The sequence below is a fragment of the Neofelis nebulosa genome, chromosome 1, assembly GCF_028018385.1.
Source record: "Neofelis nebulosa isolate mNeoNeb1 chromosome 1, mNeoNeb1.pri, whole genome shotgun sequence".
Taxonomy (NCBI): Eukaryota; Metazoa; Chordata; class Mammalia; order Carnivora; family Felidae; genus Neofelis; species Neofelis nebulosa.
Genome location: NC_080782.1, coordinates 29,977,490 through 30,002,617, shown reverse-complemented (window position 1 = coordinate 30,002,617; position 25,128 = coordinate 29,977,490). Strand labels below are relative to the sequence as shown.

The following is a 25,128-nucleotide window of genomic DNA, read 5'->3' as shown; positions in this document are numbered from 1 at the left end:
ATTTCTACATTTAAGTAATCTGAATATCTGAGACAATAACAAGAAAAACAGTGGAAAAAAAAATCCAGGCCCATGACTCTTTCGGTGCAATGATACAGTTTTCTTTAGAATAATTTACAGAATATTTCTTTGATTCAAGTTTAAAAAAAAAAAAAAATTCAGTTAGCCTCTCAGAAGGCAACCAGAAATTGTTTTCAGTATTATTTACTTTATGTAAACTTTGTAATTTGCCTTGGAAACTTTAATTTCAAAGATCAGACCTTAAGTAAATATATAAATTTTACTTTAATGAGATACCTTATCCATTATACCCATTGCTTTAATTTTAGCAGATTCACTGCCGAGTTCATTAAGCTGGTGTTTTCCTAAGAGAAGTTCCTGAGGAATTTCATCATCATCACCTGAAAAACCAAACCAAACAATTAAGGGAGAATACATAGCTCAAAATAGTAAGTTTAATTTTTTAATAAAATTTCTGGACACATAGACAAATACAAACAAACTAAACAAATAACAACCTAAGAGGCTTCTGCACACCTCAAGCGCACCCGTAACAAGCGAGGACAGGGATTAAAACTAGAGCTCTGACTGGGATGGAAAGAGGACTCAGATCTCATGTCTTCACTCTCAACCAAGTTCTCTGCCCCAGGGGGCTGACCTGTGTGCACTACATAACAGTCTCTCATGCCCTCTGGCTTCTGTTTGGGTACAGCTAGTGGGGTGCCCTGTCAGAAGATCTAAAGAGAAGGAGAGTGAGGTCAGGGTATTTATATCCGTGACTCCTTCCTTGTACGGTCTCCTCAGGCTGCCTATGTCCTCTGACCAAAAGGTTACTGCCTTTTTTCAAGGCAGTCTACAATATTTTTTTCCCTACAGAGTGAGAGTTCTGGTAACTTCTCTTTACCCTTGTTCCTTTAGGAGCAGCGATGGTAACAGTTTCATGGTTGTTAACCCTGGATTCTGGCACTATTCTGTCCCTAACTCTGAAACTGGTCTGTTTGTAAGTAAGTCCTCCTCAAATTATCCCAATTTGAGAGTGTCATCTGTCTTCTGGTTGGGATCTTCAATGACATGGGAGACAGTTTCTCAGCACACCACTGGAGTTTTATAAATGACAAAACTGCTACTCCAAATAATGGAGAAATGCATTAATGATACTTAGGCAAGTAACTCTGACAAAACAAATATTTTTAAAATCAAGGGTAATATAATATAAAGGGTAATATACCTTTTAAGGCATTTTCAAATAGATGGACTCATATCAGAAATTATTGTATATCACATGGCTTTTGTAAAATTAGGTAAAATGTTTGTACCAGCTGAAGGTGACATACAATGGTTGAGAATAGCTCTAAACACTGCAAGCACATTACATTTTTATATTTATAGATATGATCTTTACATATTATAAAAGGAATATATAAATATTACATTAATCCTATTGTATGTTAATTGGTTTACTATTTTGTTTTCCGTATTAGATTCTGTATTACTTGAAACCAGGAGCTGGGATATTTATCTTTGCATCTCTAGCATTTAATATATTAGTGACGAAGAGCAAGTATTCAATAAATATTGGCTATAAGAATAAATGAGCAGATGCATGGGTTCCTGTTTCTGCATCCTTGCTCAAATTAGTACTTAGGTCCTTATCTAGGACCTACTCAAGTCTTACCTGCGTTAATTACTCTCACCTACCTTGGTAACTGCACTTTCAGGATTCTTAAGACACTATCAATAATTAATAATACCTGATTTTTATACTAAAGTTTTCAATTTCTTGACAATATAGACTACACTTGACTCTAAACCAGATTTCAAGTTGCTTGAGAGCACTTAATCATGCCTCTGTATCTACTAGATAACTGGCAGAAAGATAGACACATAGGTAAATAAATACATTTAAAATTGATTTTATATTTAGAAGTAAATATATATTAAAATGATTTTACCAAATGCAGTAAAATCCATATCTTCTAAATTATCCAAAATATTCTCTATTGAGGCTGTGAATCTCTTAAAAGTTGAAGAATCCATCATTTCTACAAAAAGAAAAAATAAAAACTTATTATGATCATATTACAAGTAGAATACTGAAGTTGAACACTGTGAACAAAGACAAAAATTTACCTTCAGGTGTTAGTTTTGGTTCATAAGCTTTCCTCTTCTTCTGTTTTTCTTTTTTCTTCATTTTTCTAGCAACTAAATCAAACAAAAGAAATATTGAAATACAGGAAAGACAACTTAAAATATTTCTATTCTTGCGCTTAGGTTCTTCCAGAACATTAAATACTTAAACAATAACCACTGCCATTCCAAACTAAATACATACTTTTGTCTTGATTAACAATTAGGAGTTGTTAATGAACTCAGAAAAAAGTATCAAAGAGTCTTCAAAGTTAAACCCCTAAATTTAAGGTGGCTTATGTAAGAAATCCGTTGATACTGATGTATTACCCTCACTAAGGCTGGGAGGAGGAGAATAATCTTCCATGTCAGAATCTGATGGGCTTCGGTTTCGATAACGACCACCACCTGAACTCCTTCTTCCTTCATGAGAGTGGCCACTTCTCCTATGATCCCCAGAGCTTCTTCTGTCACGTTCTTCATATTCCCAAGCTTTATCATCATCTTTTTTATGTCGTTTCCTAGAGGCTAAAAGCAAATCCCCATGACAAATAATTTACCTCATTTAAAAAGACTATTAAAGCTTGTACTTCACAAATTTACCACATGGGGGAAAATCATTGTGTGGGTCTAGGAAATTCTGAGTTTTTCTGTTTAATCAGAAATATGAATTATGGTATAGAAATAGTATCACTTATTTTAGCAATATCTATCTACATTTAAAGATTTTTACATGAATTTGGTTTGCTAACAAATATAGATAGGAATGTTCTGGGAATTAAACAGCACTCATTTCAAAGAAAGATATAATCAGCGAGTCAGTAAAGATAATATCTAACCATCAGGATGAATTAAGGCATGCAAAACAATCTTTATTTAGGATTTGGATGAAAAACAGAAACACCTTAAAGCATTTAGATTACTGATGGGGAGTAGGGTTTGGAGGAAAAGTAAACTTTTGAGGAAGTGTTATAGAATATGGGGTAACCATGTATACCAACAATTAAAAGTCAAGTTAAGCCCACAATTTAGGTATAAATTCAACAGACTGATAATCTAACGTCACAGGCCTACAGAGAATAGATCCATACAGTTGTAAATACTCACACTGAATTCAGTTCCCCAATAACATATTTGCTTAAACCCAAAGAAAAAAGCTTTTAAGCTTATAAATGCTATATAAACAAATTTATGTATGTTACCTTCAGTCCCTCCCCCATCTTTCCAAGGGTCTAAGCATTCTGCTAAAATCACCAGTATTGACAGGAACTTCTAGGCAGAACTGGCAAACAGATTTCATCTGACACATCAACTCTGATCAAATGGTAATAGCTGCCAAGAACATTATATTTCCTTGAGAAAGCATCATATTTCAGCAAGAAAGACTGATTAGAAATGTCTGTCCTGTGAGAACCTGAGGGCAGTACAAGTGACAAATATTTACCATACCTGCTCTTGCATGCAGTACCAACAACTTAAAACTAGGTTAGAGAAGTGTGTCCTACATCTTGGGATTCTTGTTTTGACCACTTGTTGCTGACAATGAAATACTTTCTAATCGTTGAACTAAATGTGACTCCCTTGCTTTCTTGTAGCTGACTTCTATTTCAAATTCCTAACTATGATCAATACTCAAATACTTAAGACAAAAATAATGCTTGAGTCCCCTTAAATTCTTAGATTTAAGGATGCCAATCTTACTAGCATAGATAGATGTATTCTACTACGCTTGTACTGGTGCCCTTGTGTGAATAAGCAATGCCTACACTCTGGCTAATCTCACCCTTACGTGCTGCCTTAGCTGCTCCTATTCGAGAATCTAGTTTGGTTTCTGGTTCTGGACCCTTCTGTCCAATCTACTGACAGTATGGCAGAAAAAGATAATTTTGTTTCCTCTTTTTGGTCATAGACTTGGCACAGAAAGATGGTTCATAAAAAAAGACAAATGTAAATGCATATATTTAAATCTCCAATGATTTTCTTCATAATTAGGCATAAATTTGACTATGAAATATGAGGAAGAAGTAGGACTTTCTCCCCTTTTGCAATTAGGGTATGCCCCAGTACGTTCTCTTAGTTGAGAGGCTGCCTTATAAACTAATATAAGGGGTGTGTGTGTGTGTGTGTGTCAGAGAAACATTTAGCATTCACTAAATACTTTTTCAACAAGTACTAACATACCTATCAAACATGAGGAAAAACAACTAATAAGCAAACTTGTTCAGAAAGAATTCTATGACCTCAAACATGACCTAGTCCTTTTGAAACTTAATTTCATACGAAATCCATTTCAAGCATTCAATTCTATGATTAGAAAACGCTTGAAAAATCTTACAGTTGTTAGCAAGAACATACAAAATACCGTACCGGTGATAATTTTTATAGGCCTTAAAGATTTTTTGTTTCACATCCATTAAACTTTAGGAAATTTGGATAAAAATAGGACGGCAAATTAGAAAAAATTCCCACCCAACTTCTATGATACAGTGTGTTGTAATAAGGTTACCAGGATCCCAATTCATTGTTACTAGTTTATTCTTTTGCTATTACTCTCAAGAAATAGGGGAGGAGCTCAGTAGACAGGTAGATAAAATATGACTTGAGTGTCTTCCACCTTCCCTAACTTTCACCTACATTGCTCTTTAGCTTACATCTTCCCTCCTTCCCCAGCAACACACTGACCTTGTAGTTGTGCTATGGCTATCCAGATCTATGTGGCCCAACTTTCAAAGTTACCCCTCAACCTTTCCCCCATCCTTCAACAAAACAATTGCCTTAGTTTTAGATTTTCAGGAGTGCAATTTGATTAAACTGCAGTAAAACCTTAAGTTTCAAACGGTCTCTCTCAAAGCAGCATAACGCTTGTGTTTATGTTCTCATACTACTTTTACATTTTGTATTACACTATATTCTCACTGCATTGTTTTTGTTGTGGTATAATGACAATGTGTTTGTTTATGTAAACTACCAATTGCAATTCCTCCATCTCTCAAATCAGCGGCTCCAGAGTAAATTTTTCTATAGTTACTTGTATAGAAATTAGAAAAACAGGAAGCTACTCTGAAGTCTCTTAAAAAATCCAGAGAAACTTTTCTTCCTCCTAGCAAGGGCTGAAGCTGAGGTTCTCTGATACGAGCTTTCAGTATACTTGGAAACAGATATAACAAGGTTCATGGCTTTAAGATGACACTAAGTGCTTCCATAAGATGAAATGAGAGCTCTCCTAACAGAAAGCAAAGAAAAGAATAGTGGCTGCACTAATGACAAACATAAGGCATGTGTGGCTCTCTTCTCTTACACTTGATGGCCATTTCTGATTGTGCTATTCTTTCTACTTAACTGCAAGGTAGCTTCAAAATTCTCCTCAGCTTAGCAATGAGAGGAGCTCAGCTGCTCTCAGTGAAATGGGAGTTGAAGTGTGATTTGAAATCAGTCTGCAATTAAATAACTCCTCCTTCTTAACTACTCCCTTTAGAAATGGGTGATGTTTTAGGGAGCAGAAGAGAGAGTGAAGGAGAGGCATGTCTATAAAGGGGAGTGAGTTTATGAGCCACCAGATCTCCTTTCTCCTATCCCTTTCCAGAATATATGTTCCCATATGACCAAAATGTTTGATTATAATAAAAAAAGTATTAAGTTTAGCCATTGAAATATATTCCATGTAAATACATCTCATGAGAATACAAATGATAACAATTGTACATATAATTGTCAGATTAACTTTGCTATATATTTTATTTCAATTTTAAAACTTTCTTCAGATTTGTTCAGTATTTATAGCCTACTGCTCATAGCTCAAGAGCTCACAATTTAAAGAAAATCAGAGTAAATGAACATTAAAAACTTTGGAGGAGGTGAAGGATTTCCATCAGCAATATACATTTAAAATTAGCAGCATGCATCTGTCCTTCCTGCCCTTGCTTGTCACACCTCAATCTATGGAAACTAGGTGGAAAAGGTAGAATACACTGGAGGTCTTCCCAGTTCTTTTGGTCAAAATGACTAAGTCAGTTGGCACACAAGTGAAGATCTCCCATAGTCTGTTTCCACTGAATGCCGTTTAAGTCAAACAAGGTTGCTGACCCCTCTTGGCTAGGCTCAATTCTCTTGCTCCAGAAGAAGGAAGATAGGGATAAAAGAGAAGAACTTTTTCAGTGGACCAGTAGGAAGACAGGCGAGGTATAGCAAGTCTAGTGCAAAGACAGGTGATCACAGTGTTGTAGAGAGGTAGCTGTGTAGTGAAGAAGCCAGCTCTGGAAAACAGTGAAACAAGGGAGGAATTCCAGGACACAGCTGGGCAAAAAGGAGAAGCCAGGTCCAAACCACACAGATGATTGGCAATGTGGCTAATCCATTCATAATTTAGTGATAGTATGGTTTTAAATATTTCTTCACCTGGCTATCTCCTATGTGTCCTTCAAGACTCAACTCAAGTGTCACCTCTTCCAGTAAGCGTTCCCTGAAACCCAAGTATAGTTTTGATGTCAATCCAATGTGCTCCCATAGCACCCTGGATTTACTTATTATCACTGTACTTTTCTCACTGTGCTACAACTGTTTACATATTTCCCCCATTAGACTGAAGGCTCTTTAAAGACAGGGGCCACATCTTATTTATATTTTTAATCTCAGTGCCTAACATATATAGTAGGAACTAAATAAATGTTTGCTAAATACAGACACATACCTGTGTTATTTGACACTAACCATAGCTCATTAAAATTTTTTTTCTTGGTGCCAACTGATCTCATCTGTCACACGTTTTTTAGTATAAAGAAAAAGCCTTGCTATACTAAGTTATTAAGAATTAAGATCACTGTACTGTTCCTAACCCCCCAAATTATGAATGAGACAAACATATCAACCTGCGTTTTAATTCTAAAGTAATAATAAAATTATGTGATACTTACATTCAAAAGCTTCATCACTATCATTATCTTCATCTGAACTGATTTCAGCATATTTTGGCTTTTCATTAACTGTGCTACGCTTGCGTTTATTCATTTTCACACGTTCACAAAGTGGCATGGTGGATTCAATTTCTGCCAGAAGTTCGGGGGGTAATTCTTTTAACACTGATTGATCTATACTACCTATTAATGAAAGGTAAGAAAAAAATTTAAATCTGAAGATAAAAGGGAAATTTTAACTAAATTAGAACAATGAAAATGAAATACTAGTATTTATATACGTTTTCTAAGTCAGCTTTGTATTTTAATAAAACACATATTTAAAACTGTAATAGGCTCAACCCTGACCTGATAATGCAGTTTTTATACATGTATCATTATATAACAACTTAAAAAATATAAAAAGGGTAGTTATATCATCAGTTTTTGATATAATGCCTTCATTTGTCTGCACAGACTAAAAACTTTCTAAAACTATGAATCCACTGGCATTGACTAGCGTATTTGTACTAGGGGATTCATTTTGCATTCTTGGTAGCACCCCCATTTGTTTTACAGAGGTCTATACCAGTTAGTTTGAAAGTAAGGCTCTCTCTCCGTGCAGATTAGAAGAGTTGGAAGACACTTAGCACCTCCTTCTCTTCATCTATGATCTTGGTGGTTGTGTGATATGGCTGAGACCAGAGTTTTACATGCTTTTACCTATCACTGTCTATTCAAGAGGCATGGTAATGCCTTTAGTATTCCAAAGAACTTCCTCAAACAGATAAACCAATATATGCATTTAACTGAAGATAAAGGAACATGAAAGGCAGGATAAACAAAACAAAAATATTTAAAAATATAATTGTCTATAATTGAAAATAGTAAATTCAAGTCTGTCATGAAATAAATTCATATTTTCCCATGAAAAAGTAATGACGGAATAAAAATATATCAGCATAATAACATTAACATAATATTTACTATTTAATCCTACACACATACACACAAATACACAAATACTACAAATGAAGAAATAAATTCTTAACGTCTTATTGAGAGCTTAAAAATAAAGAAGTAGCAAAAGCTATTTATTCAGGATAATTTGTCCTTGATGATGACAATTTTAACTTACTTTACTTACCCTTGTAAATTTTTTAGTGGAAGTACAAAAATGAGGTCTTAGCTGCTAAATTTTAGAAACTGGGAGCAAAGAGTACTTTAGTGGATTATAACGGGGAATATTAGTAACTATAATCAACATTAACACTACAACATTTGAATTTTAATAGTGCTTATGTAAAGGATAAAAATAAATCATGACAAAAATGAATGGGTACTGATTAAGATAATTTCAAAGCCTCAGTATTCAATCCCAATAATTTAAGAATATAAAACATAGATTATTAATCTCAATGGAAGAATAATCTTTTTTTTATTCTTCATGCAATTTTTATTGAACATCATGAAAGTTATTTCAGTAACCTTTAGTCTTTTACTCTTCTAAGGACACGCATAGCAAAAATTTTACCCAATAAAGATGTAATACTTGTGACTGGTAGTATTCCAAAGAAGTCATTGCTGAGAATCCTGACAGACTAATGTTGAGTGTAACTTATCTGTGTCACTTTCAAATCATGTAACATTACTCTGTGCTGGCTTTCTTAATTTAACTGTACTTTATCAGTGAGGTCTTTTCAGAATATTGCTACAAGTAAAAGAAACCAACTTTAGCTTTGGATTGTCCATATGTTCAGCCCAAAGGTAAATACAACATGCATCTCATTTAAAAGTCCTTAACGTCTTGAGCACCTCTAATTAAATGTGTGGTTCTTTTTTGATGGAAGGATCATGTCTTCTAGTATTTACCTTCCCCTTTCCACATGGCCTATAATTTATCTTAATTTATTTTAATAATTTATAAATGCTCAATAAATGCTTTCTGATTACCTGTCATTCACAGTTTCCTATGATCACTTACAAACTTCCTGTATAGTTTCTGAATTGCTAGATTTTAGAGGCAAATGAAGACATTTCCCAAATTAAAAAAAAAAAAAAAAAAGGAAGTACTGTCCTTTTTGTACTCCTGAAATGTTATAACCTTTTGGGGTATTTAAATAATGATAGCCCCTGGTGCCTGAGTGGCTCAGTCAGTTAAGCATCCAACTCTTGACTTCAGCTCAGGTCATGATCTCACGGTTTGTGAGATGGAGTCCCATGTCAGGCTCCATGATGACAGTGCAGAGCCTACTTGGGATTCTCTCTCTCCTGCTCTCTCTACCTCTCTCCTGTGTGCTCTCGCTCTCTCTCAAACAAAACATTAAAAAAAAAATTAGTAGAGATAGCGCCAAAGTATTTGGCCTTTAATCCATCATGATATTTTTTAAAAAGCCAATTTACCTGATTATGTTCTGCTTAAATTCCCATTCTCAAAGACATATACTGACCTGATACATATCCCAGAATAAAAATTATCCTATGGATAAATATACAATAGATAATCAAGGGTCAATATATGTATTGGTACTTGTAGTCTCTTTACAATGGTTTGGGAGATCACCAGAGCAAGGACTCTGCTCTCTCTCTTTAAAAAAAAACTCCTCACAATAGCCAGACATAGAAAACTTAAAGTCATATATATGATAAAGCAGGCACCAAAGTTTATTCATTGTAGTTTACCATCTCTTATTCCCTAAATCATAAAAATACAATCAGATTTAAGAGCTTTTCTATTAGGTCGATCATTTTAACCTCTGTATAACTGAATGGTACAGCAACATAATTCAAAGACCAAATGTTTAATTTCTGAAGATGACCCAACTTAAGAAAAAACGAATCCAGCAACAGGTAATGTCTCTCAATGTATCATCCTCCAAAAGTGACCTCTGTTTCATTTTAAAGAAACATCTATTCCAAAGGTTTAGTCATTTTCTCAATTAAACACATCCTTTCTTCCTTTTAATAAAACACTTTATAAACTGACTCAGCTAGGTCCCTCGATTATAAAGAATAAGAGATAAAATGTTAGACTTTCCTATACTCACATTCGGGTTCTTTAATACATTATCAAGGATTGAATAACTGACTCAGCTTCAAAAGATCTGAATAAACAGTGAGTACCTCAAATGATGCCTATGATGTATTGGTTATGTTCTTTCCCCTAAATTAGGAACTAGTAATTGTTTAATTGCAAAATAATGTCTATTTCTTAACACAACTAGAAAATAGATTTTAGAAATTATTGTTTATGGAGGCACCTGGGTGGCTTAGTCAGTTAAGCGTCTGACTTTGGCTCAGGTCACAATCTCACAGTTCATGGGTGCAGCCCCACATTGGGCTCTGTGCTAACAGTGCAGTCCGGAGCCTGCTTCGGATTCTATGTCTCTGTCTCTCTCTCTGTCTCTCTGTCTCTCTCTGCCCTTCCCTGGTTTGTGCTCTCTCTCAAAAGTAAAATAAGCATTAAAAAAAAAATTGTTTGTAGGGTTATTGTTCTTAAAAAATTCAGATTGCTAGTACCTTCTCCCATTCCAACTACTTTATTGTTTAAATCAGGTGTTTGAATTACCACAAAATTTTAAGTTACTGGCTTGAGGGGATAATGTCATTTAGTCACAATTTTGTGAATTATCACACTTTCAGCTTTTGTAGGTATATACTCCATTAGATGTAGCGCACCTCTATTTTCTACCTCTAATAAGGCTAAAAGAATACATTTACTTCTAGATATGGTAACATTTTAGGAACCTTGGATTTCTAGTCTAAATTACTTATATTAGCACATTTAGCAGATTATTAAAACCAGACTATTAAAAGTCTCAAAGAGTCACTGATTAGATAACAATGTATTATTTGGGAGCGCCTGAGTGGCTCAGTCAGTTAAGCGTCCGATTTTGGCTCAGGTCATGATCTCACGGTTCGTGAGTTCATGAGTTTGAGCCCCACATCGGGCTCTGTGCTGACAGCTCAGAGCCTGGAGCCTGCTTCAGATTCTATGTCTCCCTCTCCGCTGCTTGCACTCTGTCTCTCGCATTGTGTCAAAAATAAACATTAAAAAAAAATGTGTTATTTGTTTTTTTAAGTGAAACAAACAACCCCGAGATTAAAATAAATGAACTCTTTGGGACTAAAGATTCAGACAGTGGAAACCAGTCATGTTCAGAAACAAACCAAGAAACTCACATAAAACTCCAAATTATGTAAGTCATAAAAAACATCTTAGGCATAATGTAGTTCAGGGACAATTCTTCCAATAACCTACTCAAATTACAAAGGAGTAGCATCAAATGGATCTTTAACCCCAAATACAGGCAATCTGACTGTCGTGTAACCCTAAGTGGGTTAATACAGTTTGAAGAAGATACATATTTTTGGTAGAAATGGTTCCTAAATGCAAGCCAACTTCTTTATTTAAAGCCACTATTAAGAAGTACATCTAACTAGCATAAATTGTGGACTACATAGCCCTGAAATATGGCAGCAGTTGGGAGGTAGAAACAAAAAGGAACAACCTAAAGAGAAACTAAAAAAAAGTATGGTTCAACTATGAGACCAGGACACTGAATGTTCCTTTCACAGGGACCATAAGATTACCTAACCTGATGGCAGTACTATGGATAAAGAGGAAGACTGCACTAGGGACCAAAATCTGCAGTGAACGTAGGGACATGGAAGATTGCTGTCCAAAGTTTTGAGGTCGGGTGCCTGGGTGGCTTAGTCAGTTGAGCATCCGACTTTGACTCAGGTCATGATTTCATGGTTCATGGGTTTAAGCCTTGCGTTGGGCTCTGTGCTGACAGCTCACAGCCTTGAGCCTGCTTCGGATTCTGTGTCTCCCTCTCTCTCTGCCCTCCCCCGCTTGCACTCTGTATCTCTCTCTCAAAAATAAATAAACATTAAAAAAAAAGTTTGGAGGTCACAAAACAATGACCTTAGGGGAAAAACTTTGACACGTACATTTTAGCAATTACAGGTGACCCTTAACATATTTGAACTGCATGGGTCCACTTATATGCCAATTTTTCTTGAGAGATACAGTATAGTATTGTAGATGTATTTTCTTTTTCTTATGATTTTAACAGTATATAATGCGTGTAATAAACAAAATATGTATTGACTTTATGTTATTGGTAAAGCTTCCTGGTCAACATTAGGCTATATCAGTAGTTAAATTTGGGGGGAGTCAAAAGTTATACATGGATTTTTGACTGTGTAGAGGAAGAACCCTCCATGTTGTTCAAGGATCAACTGAATTTGGAAAGAGCAGTAGCAAACTAGGAGAAAGGACATTCTCCTTTTTAGTAGTGCTAAGGCTCTTTGGTTGAGTGAAAATGAGGGAAGTGAAACTCACAGCTTTCTATAGATGTTAGTTAACAGTCATCAGAGTAATAAGAAGGGAGGATCTGTTTGTAACTGAGGATGAGGTCTTAATTTAAGGGAAGAGAACATCAGGTAGATTACCTTCTCTAAAAGGAAAAGGTCAGGAAATAGGTTTGCTTTTGTTTGTGATGATTTAGGAAAAATGGAAGTGATGCATAATGAGATAATCTGGTATAAAGTTGCTTTAATTTTGGTAAAGAGGCAGAGAGACCCCAGGTACTGGCTGGAGGCCTAATACTACTTATTCAGGATTACAAAAAACCTTAAAATATGAAGCAGCAACTTTTATATCAAAATTATAGCATAGATAATTAAGCTCTCTGATACAAGGTAGTCAATATACTTTCAACTTATTCTTTTTTTTAAGTTTATTATTTTGAGAGAAGGTGTGTGTGCATGTGGGGGAAGGGCAGAGAGAGAGGCAGACAGAATCCCAAGCACTCTCCCTGCTGCCCACACAGAGCCCGATGCAGGGCTCAAATCCACAAACTGCAAGATCTTAACCTGAGCCAAAGTCAAGAGTCAGACGCTTAACTGACTAAGCCACCCAGGTGCCCCACTCTACTATTGCTTTAAAAAAAATATTTTTTTTAATTTGAGAGAGAGAGACTGAGAGAGAAAAAGAATACACGAGTCAGGGAGAGGGCAGAGGAAGAGAGAGAGAATCTTAAGCAGGCTCTATGCACAGTGTGGAGCTGATGTGGGACTTGATCCCATGATGACTCAGGGATCACAACCTGAGCTGAAATCAAGACTTGGATGCTCAACAAACTAAACCACCCAGGTGTCCCAATATTTTATTCTTGATGTAAATTTTTCTTAAAAGCACTGTGTCCATTTTTTTTTTAACAAGTCAACTTCTTGACTCATGATCGTTATTGAAAAGATCAAATTTTCTACAATGCTTTACACAGTGATGTCTTTAGGAATTAACTGCTATGCAGAGATGTTTGAGATGATATGAAATGATTCAGCCTTTGCTTCTGAGTTCTGTAAGTCTGCTTGTAGTTGACTGAAATGTATATACTCAGAATCTGTTAACTAGTGTAGAATATATAACAGAGCAAATGGGGTTAAAATCATTTAACTCATTACTTATACTATTCATAGAAATTTATTCCAAGGAAATCTATACAACAAAAAAACTCTATGAAGAAAGGTGTTTAGATCAGTTTTATCTATTATAACAGCTTTTTTCCAGATGAAAAGTCTTTTCTAAATCCTGAAGGAAGTTTATCCACAAAGTGAAAAGATATCATAATTGACGTGCGACAAGTGTAAAATATATTAAAAGTAATTGAAGTCTCATTCTACTTGTTATATATTTTTATATATTAAATATTAACATATTAATAACTTATATAACCCCACTAAATGAGGTACTCAGATATTAAATATCCTTCTTGAAATATTATATTTGGCAAACTTCACACTACATAAATACTAGAGAACTAGAAAACTATTTCAAAACTCATTCTAGATGAATCGTTTTACATACACACATAAATACTCAAATAACAGTGGACATTACACAAATTTTAGGTCTCATTTGCTACAGAATAATCTATTTATCAGATTAACCTACATTACAATTTCAATTTTATATATCTACAGTAGGTAGGCTCAGCAAACTACAGCCTGTGGAGTCAAATATGTCCACCACACATTTCTGTATATAAAGTTTTATTAGAATACAGTGACACACAATCATTTCCATGTTGTCTATGGTTGCTTTCGTATTATTGCAATGTTAAAAAAAAGTGGCCCGTAAAGCCTAAAATATTTACAATCTGGGCCTTCACAGAAAAAGTCTGCTGACCCCTGATCTCCATCCTGTCATAGTTTTTTCAAATTGGAACAAAGTGCCAGCCACCTCGCCAGTGCAGTCACTATATTCTGTACATTTTAGATCACTGAAAATTGGTTTATTTAATGAAGACAAAAGCCAAGGAGTTGGTTTGTAGCAAATGAAAAAAACTATTACAAATGAAGCAGGCAGGAGAAAAGATTCCAAGAAAAATCTGGCTTTAAGCATCAGCTTTGATCTTGACACTAGTACTACAAATATCTCATCAATGTGCAGCTACTATATTACTATGGGGAAGAACGATAAAAAGAAACATGCTTTCCAGTAAGTTTATCATGTAAATGACAATTTACTACTAATCAACACAGAAAGTAGGAAGCAGGGATCAAATGATCCTTTCCTTGATATGTAGACACAGAGAGAAAAATAAATAGTAGAAGCACAACCTAACTTTTAATCTCAAGGAACTAAAAAAAGAAAACAAAGCCCAAATTTAATAGAAGGATGAAAATAAATATTAAAGCAGAAATAATTGAAACAGACTAAAAACAGAAAAGATCAATGAAACTAAGACGTGAATTTCTGAAAAAATAAACAAAATAGACAAACGTTCAGCTACGCTTACCAAGAAAAAAAGGAAGAGGACTCAAAAAAAAAAAAAATTAAAAACAACAGAAGACGCATTAAAACTGGTACCATATAAATACAAAGGATCCATATCCCTAGAAACATATAAGCCACCAAGGCTGGCTCATGAAGAAATAAAAAATCTGAACAGACCAATTATTAGGAGATTGGATTAGTAATCAAAATCCTCCCAACAAAGAAAAGCCCAGGACCAGACAAGTTCTTTGATGAATTCCAACAAACATTTATTTATTTATTTATTTATTTATTTTATTTTATTTTTTTTGGGGGGGGGGGGACAGAGAGAGACAGAGCATGAACGGGGGAGGGGCAGAGAGAGGGAGACACAGAATCGGAAACAGGCTCCAGGCTCCGAGCCATCAGCCCAGAGCCTGACGCGGGGCTCGAACTCACGGACCGCGAGATCGTGACCTGGCTGAAGTCGGACGCTTAACCGACTGCGCCACCCAGGCGCCCCACCAACAAACATTTAAAGAATATTAATTTTTTCAAACACTTCCAAAAACAGAAGAGGAAGAAAAGGAGGGAACACTTCCGAAGTCAGCATTACCCTGATACCACAACCAGAAAAGGACACTACAAGAAAGAAAATCACAGGCCAATACGTCTGATAAACATAGATTCAAAGTCCTCAACTAAATACTAGAAAATAGCATTCAATAACACATTAAAAGAATCAGGATTATATACCATGATGAAGTGGGATTTATTGCAGAAATGCATGAATGGTTTAAAATCTGTCAATTAATGTGATACACATTAACAAAATGAATGATAAAAATAATATGATCATCTATTTAATAGATGCAGAAAAGCATTTAAAAAAATTCAACATCTATTCATGATGAAAACTCTCAACAAACTGCATACAAAGGGAATGTACCTGAACATAATAAAGGCCATATATGACAAGCCCACAGCTAATATCTTACTCAATGGTGAAAAGCTTTATAAGGAACAAGATAAGGATGCCCAATCTTGCCATTTTTATTCAACATAGTACTAGAAGTCCTAGCCAGAGCAGAGCAATTAGGGAGGAAAAAGAAATAAAAGGCATCCAGACGAGAAGGGAAAAATTAACTATCGCTATTGCCAGACTACATGATATATATAGAAAACCTAAAGATTCCACCAATAAACTGTTAGAACTAATAAAGTAAAAAAGGTTGCAGGATACAAAATCAACATACAAAAATCAGTTGCATTTTGATATACGAACAATAATCAGAAAGAGATATTAAGAAAAAAATCCATTTATAATTACATCCAAAAGAACAAAATATCAAGGAATAAATTTAACCAGAGGTGAAAGATCTGTACACTGAAAACTAGAAAAAGTTGATAGAAGGAACTAAAGAGACAAATAAATGCAAAGAAAGTTCTGTGCTCATGGATTACAAGAATTAATGCTGTTAAAATGCCCACACTACCCAAAGCCATCTATATATACAAAGCAATCCCTGTCAAAATTCCAATGACATTTATTACAGAAATAGAACAGCCCTAAAATTTGCACAGAACCACAAAATAGTCAAATAACCAAAGCAATCTTAAGAAAGAAGAACAAAGCTCAGGGCACCATGCTTCCTGATCTTAAACTATATTGCAAAGCTGTAGTAATCAAAACAGTATGATAATGGCATAAAAATAGACACATATATAAATGGAACAGATAAGACAGCCCAGAAATAAACTCATGCATATATGGTCAATTAATTTACAAAAAAGCAGCCAAGAATATTCAACAAAGAAAGGGTCGTCATTTAAAAAAAATTTTTTAAGGGGCACCTGGGTGGTTCAGTTGGTTAATAAGTGTCTGACTTCGGCTCAGAGGTTTGTGAGTTCGAGCCCTGCATCGGGCTCTGTACTGACAGCTCAGGGCCTGGAGCCTGCTTCGGATTCTGCGTCTCCCTCTCTCTCTGCTCCTCCCCTGCTCACACTCTGTCTCTCTCTCAAAAATAAAGAGGTGCGTCTGGGTGGCTCAGTCAGTAGGCGTCCGACTTCAGTTCATGATCCTACAGTCTGTGAGTTCGAGCCCTGCGTCAGGCTCTGTGCTGACAGCTCAGAGCCTGGAGCCTGCTTTGGATTCTGTGTCTCCCTCTCTCTCTGCCCCTCCCCAGCTCATGCTCTGTCTCTCTCTGTCTCAAAAATAAATAAAAACATTAAAAAAAAAAGATTTAACAAAAATAAGAAAAAAATTTTTAAGTGTATTTATTTATTTTGAGAGAGAGAGAGAGACAGAGAGAGAGAGAGAGAGAGAGAAAGAGAGAGAGAGAAAGAGAGAGAGAGAAGTGCAAGTACATGCGTGGGGAGGGGCAGAGAGAGGGAGAGAAAAAATCCAAAGCAGGCTCTGTGCTATTAGCTATTAGCACAGAGTCTGCTATGGGGCTCGATCTCAGGAACCATGATGGTCAACAAGTGTAACAAGTGTATGAAAAGGTGCTCAACATCACTAATCATCAGGGAAATGCAAATCAAAATTGGAAGAAGGTACACCTGCTGGAATGGCTATTATCAAAAAGGCAACAAGAAGTGTTGGTGAGAATGTGGAGAAAATGTAACCTTGTGCACTGTTTGGGGGGGGGGGAATATAAACTGGTCTAGCCACTATGAAAAATAGTATGGAGGTCTCAAATAAAACCACCATAGGATCCAGCAAAACTCACTTCTGGATATATACCCAAAGGGAATGAAATCACTATTTCAAAGAGATATCTCCACAGCCTGTCCCCACCCATGTTCACTGAAGCATTATTTACAATAGCCAAGACATGAAAACAACCTAAGTTGTTTAGTCTATCGACAAATGAGTAAAGAAAAATGTGGTGTAAATGTATGTGTACACACACACACTAGATTATTATTCAGTAACAAAAAAGAAGGAAAGCATATCATTTGCAACAACATGGATGTACCCTGCGGGGCCTTATGCTAGGAGAAATAAGTCAAATAGCGAGAGACAAATACTGTGTGATTTCACTTATATGTAGAATCTAAAAAAACTGAACTCAGAAACAGAGAACAGGTTGGTGGTTGCCAGACATGGGGGTGGTGGTTGTTGGGTGAAATGGGTACAGGTGTTCAAAATGTATAAACTTCTAGTTATAAGATGAATAATTTCTGGGGATATAATGTACACCATAGTTACTACAGTTAACAGTACCATACTGTATATTTCAAAGTTGCTAAGACAGCAAATCTTAAAAGTTCTCTTAAGAAAAAAAAAAATAGAACTATGTGAGGTGATGAATGCTAATTTATTGTGGTAATTATTTCATGATATATACATACATCAAATTATTATTTTGTACACTTCAATGAAATGCTATTATGTTAAATACATCTCAAAAAATTGACAAGAAATGGTGGTAGCAGTGTCTTCGAATATACTGTGAATATAAAGTATATATACATATAAAGTTTTTCAAAAATACTCTCATTAGATAAACTCAATTAAAATGGCATGACTGCATTTTGTCGTATAAAAAATTGGACAGCTCTTGGTTCTTACTGCAAGACTCATTTTGGTTCTCATAAATGAATGAGGTAGGAAGAAAACTGATTTCTCCATTATAAAGTGAATGAACCAAGGCTATAATTTATTCGAGATTCTGATTCCAGTGCACTTTGTATTATCATTTATAATGGACTTAATGGAGAATTTTCAATTTTCAACATTAGAAGACAGAGAAGGCTAATTTTTTTAATCTGGAGGGGATCCAGATTTAAAAATCCACATTATTCTGTATCATATTATATCAGAGTATAGTGTTATATACTGTTACTCTGATATACTACTCTTAATATAGTGAATTCTCTTATTCTAAAAAAAGTTATTGAAACCCTCCTCTACAAGAGACTGATATTAAGATAATGAAAACCTACTTGATATTATACTATACTAAATCATGCTATGTATTATATTATACATACAGTTGACTTTGAATAATATGGGTTTGACCTACACAGGTCCACTTATAGACAGAATTTTTCCAATAAATATAGTATAGTACTATAGATGTATTTTCTCTTATGATTTTAATAATTTTCTTTTCTCTAGCTTACTTTATTGTAAAAGTACAGTATATAATACCTTAGAATTCATATCTGTTATATATGTATACATATGTGTATATATATGTATGTGTGTGTGTGTGTGTGTGTGTGTGTGTGTGTGTACACTAATCAACTGTTTATGTTATCTGCAAGGCATCCGGTCAACAGTAAGCTACTGGCAGAGAAGTTTCTGTGAGTCCAACGTTATACATAGATTTTCAAGTGTGTGGTGGCCAGTGCCCCTAACCCCCATGTTGTTAAAGAGTCAACTGTACTATGATACATTAACCTATATAATAAAATTAACTTACTACAATATTATATTAATGATTTAATATTATACTATGATATCGTATACTATGATCTATCAAGTAGGTATTCATTATCTTAGTATAGGTATCAGGCTCTTGTAGGGGAGGATTTCAGTAACTTTTTTTAGAGTAAGAGGGAATTCAGTGTGTTCTTCATAAATAGAAGGTTCTCTCACAAGTAATTATTTGCTGTCTTCTCACCCCTCAATCATACATACACCTATTTCTAACATATAGGAAAACTTTATAGAAGCAACCAATGTATTATAGCGAACAACATTTAGTAGTTTAACTGGTACAGTAATAACTGAGGTGAAATAACTGCTCCCAATATGACTGCAACCATTCCCTAACCAAATGAACCCTAGGGTTTAAACACTGTTGACTATTTGAGCTGTTAGAGAAGTACACATTCCTAGTGAAAACCATTTTCGGTAACTGTTTCATGGTTTAAAGGCCATGATCTCAAATATAGATGGTATGGGATATTTCTTAAAAGTAGTGAGTTAAGTGATACAAAATGATACACTGGTTGGAAGGAAGTATGTGGAGGAAGAAAAAAAAATTATTTCCTTGGACATAAAGCTAAAATATCATGAGACATTCTGGAATTGTAAATAACCAATCAAATTGTTAATGTGTGTGATTACAGATACTAAGCTGCTAATAACACATAAGGCAGGCTAGCTGATGAACATGCCAGTCTTAAAGACCTCTTAACTTCATATTATTTTAATTTGGAGACATATTATACATTAGGGTATATCAGGACAATAGTCTAAGAATATTTTAACAATAAAGATACTATTTTTGGCATTTCAATATACTGACTGAAGTATAATAGAAGATATTTTAAAAATTTTAAAGGTTTTAAAAGATTATGTTGATTCTCTGTACCCATCCCCCACTTGAAAAAGAAGAAACAAAGTGATGATAAGACAGAAGATGAAAGAAGCAGGATGAGAACAGAAGTCATACTGAGCCAATCTGTAACAGCTATAGAGCAAAATAAGAAAAAGGGTAAATTAAACACATATAAATATGAGTAAGTTTTCTTGGGATCTTAACAAAAAGTAGGTAGTTGACAGTGTAAAACAAGTTATAACAAATTTTAGGGGACACAAAGTTGAAAATTATGTAGCTCTTGGGTTAGGGTCTACTGGTAGGAACATAAAAAATGAACACACAATTTTAATCTGCACACAGATCCTCTTCTGAAACATGGTGGCAATAGTCATTCAACAGATATTTAATATGCTAATTAAGCACTAGGTATTATGTTAGGTACTGGGATATACACATATCCCCATAGAAATAAAACAATGTCACTTTACATTTAATATGGTCACACAAACAACAAATATACATAATATTTATTATAAGTTATAAATCTATACCCCTACCATTCAAAATTGATCAGCTTAAAGTATACTCAAGGAATTTTAAACTATTCCTAAAGAATGAATATTTTAAATACTGACATCAGCTAAAAATATGTGAAAGACAGAATTTCATGACTCTTCCAAGAAAACCTACCAAGAATTTTGGCCTTAGAAATCAACCACAAAAGTATCTCAGCAATACTCAATACAATTCCTTTACTTAGAAAAACACCAACATGTCAGAATATGTGATTCTCTGTGACTCTCCAAAAGAAAGTCCCAAGTAATGTGTGCTACACAAAGGGTAGTTGTGCCACAACTATGCTTCCTATGTAATTAAAAAAAATTCACAATTATGTAACTGTGCTATTGCTAACTTGGTAGCAGACATCTAAGATAAAACCAAGATTAGTATACTAAAAAATAACAGATATGAATTCTAAGGTATAAATAAAGTCAAATGATATACATGGGATACATGGGATCCTGAGGTGAATCTAAGCATTAAAATAATATTTTTAATGGAAATGTTCACTTAATAATAATTGCAGATCTGGTAATATATGTGTGTATTCGTACTTGCGCATTTGTACACACACACACACACACACACACACACACACACACACACAGCCTACTCTAACAGGCAGACACACCCAGATAGCCTACTTACTAACATGAACATGTCAAGTATATACATTCATGTTAAAAGTACATTTAGGAGGAACATGAATTAGTACTAAAAAGTTTACATTCACAGGCAATGAAAAAACCAGGGGAAATTGTACAGCAGTTACTATTAGGAGTACTATATTAGGAGCTATATTCGTTTCTTGATGTTCAGTTGTAAAGATTCTTTGTTAGGACAGAGCTTAGAAAGCAAGGCTAGCATAAGCTGACAGAGGGCAGGGGAGAAAAAGACGGTCCAGATCAAGGGACAAGAGGGTACCACTTTCCATCTTTCTGACTCTTCTAAAATTGTAGCTTATACTATGTATAAGCCATTCCCAAAGTTTCAGTGAAAATTTTAAAAAACAATCTGTATCTAAATTCTAGTGCTGGCCACTACATTCTAACAACCTCTTTTACATAAACAAGTAATTCTGAAGAGATGCACCTAAGTCAAATAATAAAGACTATTAGTTACACCTGAAGTCTTAATTTTTTAAGTCTGACTGCTATAATTTAAAATCTAAAGCTTCACTACAAAAGGATAAATATTAGTGATAAAGACAATCTTTTTTCATTTTTGAAACATAAAATTAAATAGTGAAAAAATAAACATTTGATAAAGACCAAGTAACAGTAAAAAAAAAGATCAGCCATGAGAAGCGATTTCTTTGAATAAAGAGTTCTTAGTAGTAATACTATGTTTTCATTGAGCTTTTTTTGATAGACAAGATACAACATTTTACAAAAATAATAACCATTACACCTTCTGGATCTCTTAGTACACTGCAGTGCTATACAACACAACTTTTTATGATGATGCAAATGTCCTCTATGTGTGTAAATAAGGGAGCCACTTGCCACATGTGGCTGCTGAGAATATGAATTTTTTAATTTTATTTAAAGTAATTTCCATTTAAATAGCCTAAGAGTCTAGTTGGCTATCCTACTAAATAGCACAATTCAAGAGTTTCATAGTCCTATAAGTAAATATAAATCTAAGTTCTTAATGAACCTTTTTCACAGAAGGAGAACTTAAAAATCAAACTTTCACCTCTATTGTCTTAAAATCTGTATCTTAATGTATTTATATTGCATGGGCTAAATAGGTCTTGCCACACACCATCATCAAATTATATATACGTATATATTGTATATATACTTATATATTTTTAAAGCAGTATACAAAGGAATACAAAATTATATTTTCTGCACAAACTGCCATTGTATTTTCAATACTTAAGACCTTCTTTTTCCTGGAAATAATACTACTCAAGTAACCACAGGATCTAACTCAGCAACCATATAATAAACAAAACAAAAAACCCACCCCAAACCTCAAAACTAATGATTTAACCCAATTTAAGAGGTGAATACTATTCCCTATTACTTTTCCCTAGAAAAGAACAAAACTATATTTTTTAAATAAAACATCTGTAACTAACCACCTCTCCCACAAAAAGATAATAACCTTTTATATAACTTTCTAAATTAGATAATTTTAAACTATGCATCAATAATTAACATACATAGGTATGTAAGAAAATAGTATTGAGACACAATGTTCTTAAGAGCTTATAACATTGATTTTTGTATACCATATAGCTTTCCTGAGATGTTAGAAATTAAAATTCAATATACTACCTCCTTATAGAATGGAATACTTCCACAGTCTGAATAACTTTTTAGGAAGTTGTTATATACATCCATCCTAATCATTCATTTGATTAATAAGCAACTTTCAAAAATACATGAAATAACTAAACAGCAAAAGAACTTATCTCTGAGTACCAAAGTAAAAATCATGACTACACCGAGTAGTTCAAATAGGGGTGGAAGACAAAGAATTTTCACTGAGAACTTTTTATTTATATTACTGAAAACAATTCATTATTGTTTTATATAAATGTTACGTTTTCATGTAGCAGTGCTTCAATTTTTGTAAATTTCCACTTTTTTAATCCTTAGTAACCCTATAACTTGAAAACTAATTAGAATACAAGTGACATCAGTGTAAGTATTCTTACCTTTATTTGACTTTGATGGTTTATTCTTGATAGGTTTAAGGGAACTTCTTGATTTATCTTCTCTATCTTTAATAAGTTTCTGAACATCATCCAAAGACAGTTTTTGCAGCACAACTACAGGCTTAGCTCCTTTATTTAGATCTTCAACTAATCCCATTTTTTCTACTTTGTCTTTCTGCTCTCCTTTCATTTCCATTTTCTTTGTCTCCTGAGTAATATTACCATCTTTATCCCTCTTGATTTTTGGAATGACAAAATTTTTCAATGCACCAGACCTGCCCCCCAACAAATAACTTGGAAATTCTGCCTTATTGTCAGGATGAGCTTTGTTACTGTCTACTTTACTCTTATTGCCCTCTGTCCTTTTGTCATCTTTACTATTTGGTGATTTAAAACCAGGCTTATCAGGTCTTGATTTATTAGAATCTCCTTGTTTAACACGAGGACTGTCAGGCCTTGATTTTTGCTCCCCAGAAGATGGTCTTTCCCGTAAGTCCCCTGATTCATGTCTATGTTTTCTTTCTAGTTTATCAGGCTTTGAACCATCAGATTTAATGCCATGTTCATTTCTATTAGAGGACCTCAATGTTTCTGGTCTTCGAACCCTAGACTGATCCCCTCGATGTCGCTCTGATTCACTCCTGTCATCTGATTTTTGTTTACTATCATGGTCGCGTCTTAATGACTCAGAAATAGATCGCCCATCAGGTCTCTGCTTTAAGGCTTCAGCTCTTTCTGATTTTAACCGAGGTGAATCAGATTTAATATCCTGTTTATGTTTAGACACTTCAGGTTTTTTGTCTGTTGATGGCTTTCCAGAATCCCTCCTATTTTCGTGCCTATGTTTTGGTGTTTCAGGCCGACCTTCATTTTTTTGCTTTGGAGTTTCAGGTCGGCCGTCACCTTTCTGCTTTGGAGTTTCAGGCCGTCCATCACCCTTCTGTTTTGGGGTTTCAGGGCGCCCATCACTCTTTTGTTTTGGAGTTTCAGGTCGGCTTTCACCCTTTTGCTTTGGGGTTTCGGGTCTTGCCTTTGTTGTTTCTGATCTGCCATTATTTTGTTTGTTGTCATTTGGTTTTATGTCAGACAGTCTATTTTCATTCTGTTTAGGTTCGGCTGTGGTGCTCTCATTTTGTTTGGATTCAGTTGTTCTGCTCTCATTCTGTTTCAGTTCTTCTGTTTGTGTCTCAATTTTAGTTTCTAACTTACTTTCATTTGACTTTGTCTCCACCAATCTGTTTTCATTTGGTTTGGATTCTGTCAATCTACTTTCATTTTGTTTCATTTCACTCTTTGAAAGCTCAGCATCAGACTTTTTTTTAGGAGTCTCAGGATGGTTTTCTGGTGTAGATTTAAGATTTCCAATAAGATCTTCCTGAAGAACAGAAATAGGTGCATCATTACATGGTTTGATTTCTTCAGGCTTTTTTATGGAGTCTGAATCCTGAGTTATAGAAGCCTGAGAGTCCACTCTTCCTGCCTGATGAAGATCAATGCTAACCATTAATGCTGGCCTTGACCCATTTCCCGTAGAACCCGTCTCCTGAGAAGCTGGTCTATTACCTCCTGTAGCACCCCCAGCCTCCTGTGGGTAAGAATCTTGTTTTCTTTTTTTCAAAGGCTTATCTGAAATTTAAAGATAAATATTCAGTATCAGTAATAGACACATATTCTTATCTTCTTAAAAGCCATAAAGACTTTGATATTTAAGTCGCAATGTTTTTTTTTAATGTGGTGAATGCAAATGTCAATATGCATGTATAAAATAGCAGGCATGAATGACATAATACTATTAAACAAAGGTTTAAGGAAATATTCATGCGTGCAGTACCT

General features: G+C 34.6%; 1 protein-coding gene across 4 annotated transcripts in view; it reads right to left on the bottom strand.

Annotated features, from left to right (window-relative positions):
* NIPBL (NIPBL cohesin loading factor) overlaps positions 1-25,128 on the bottom strand; it is a 198,715-nt gene that overhangs the window by 63,544 nt on the left and 110,043 nt on the right. For 3 of the 4 annotated variants that reach the window (XM_058717695.1, XM_058717686.1, XM_058717704.1), the window contains 6 exons: positions 23,296-24,921; positions 7,038-7,220; positions 2,458-2,655; positions 2,131-2,202; positions 1,953-2,042; positions 298-401 (listed from right to left, as the gene is read on the bottom strand). In XM_058717695.1, coding sequence (XP_058573678.1) covers positions 298-401; positions 1,953-2,042; positions 2,131-2,202; positions 2,458-2,655; positions 7,038-7,220; positions 23,296-24,921 — 2,273 coding nt within the window. The remainder of the gene's footprint in view (positions 1-297; positions 402-1,952; positions 2,043-2,130; positions 2,203-2,457; positions 2,656-7,037; positions 7,221-23,295; positions 24,922-25,128) is intronic. The other variant, XM_058717714.1, reaches the window with a different exon arrangement.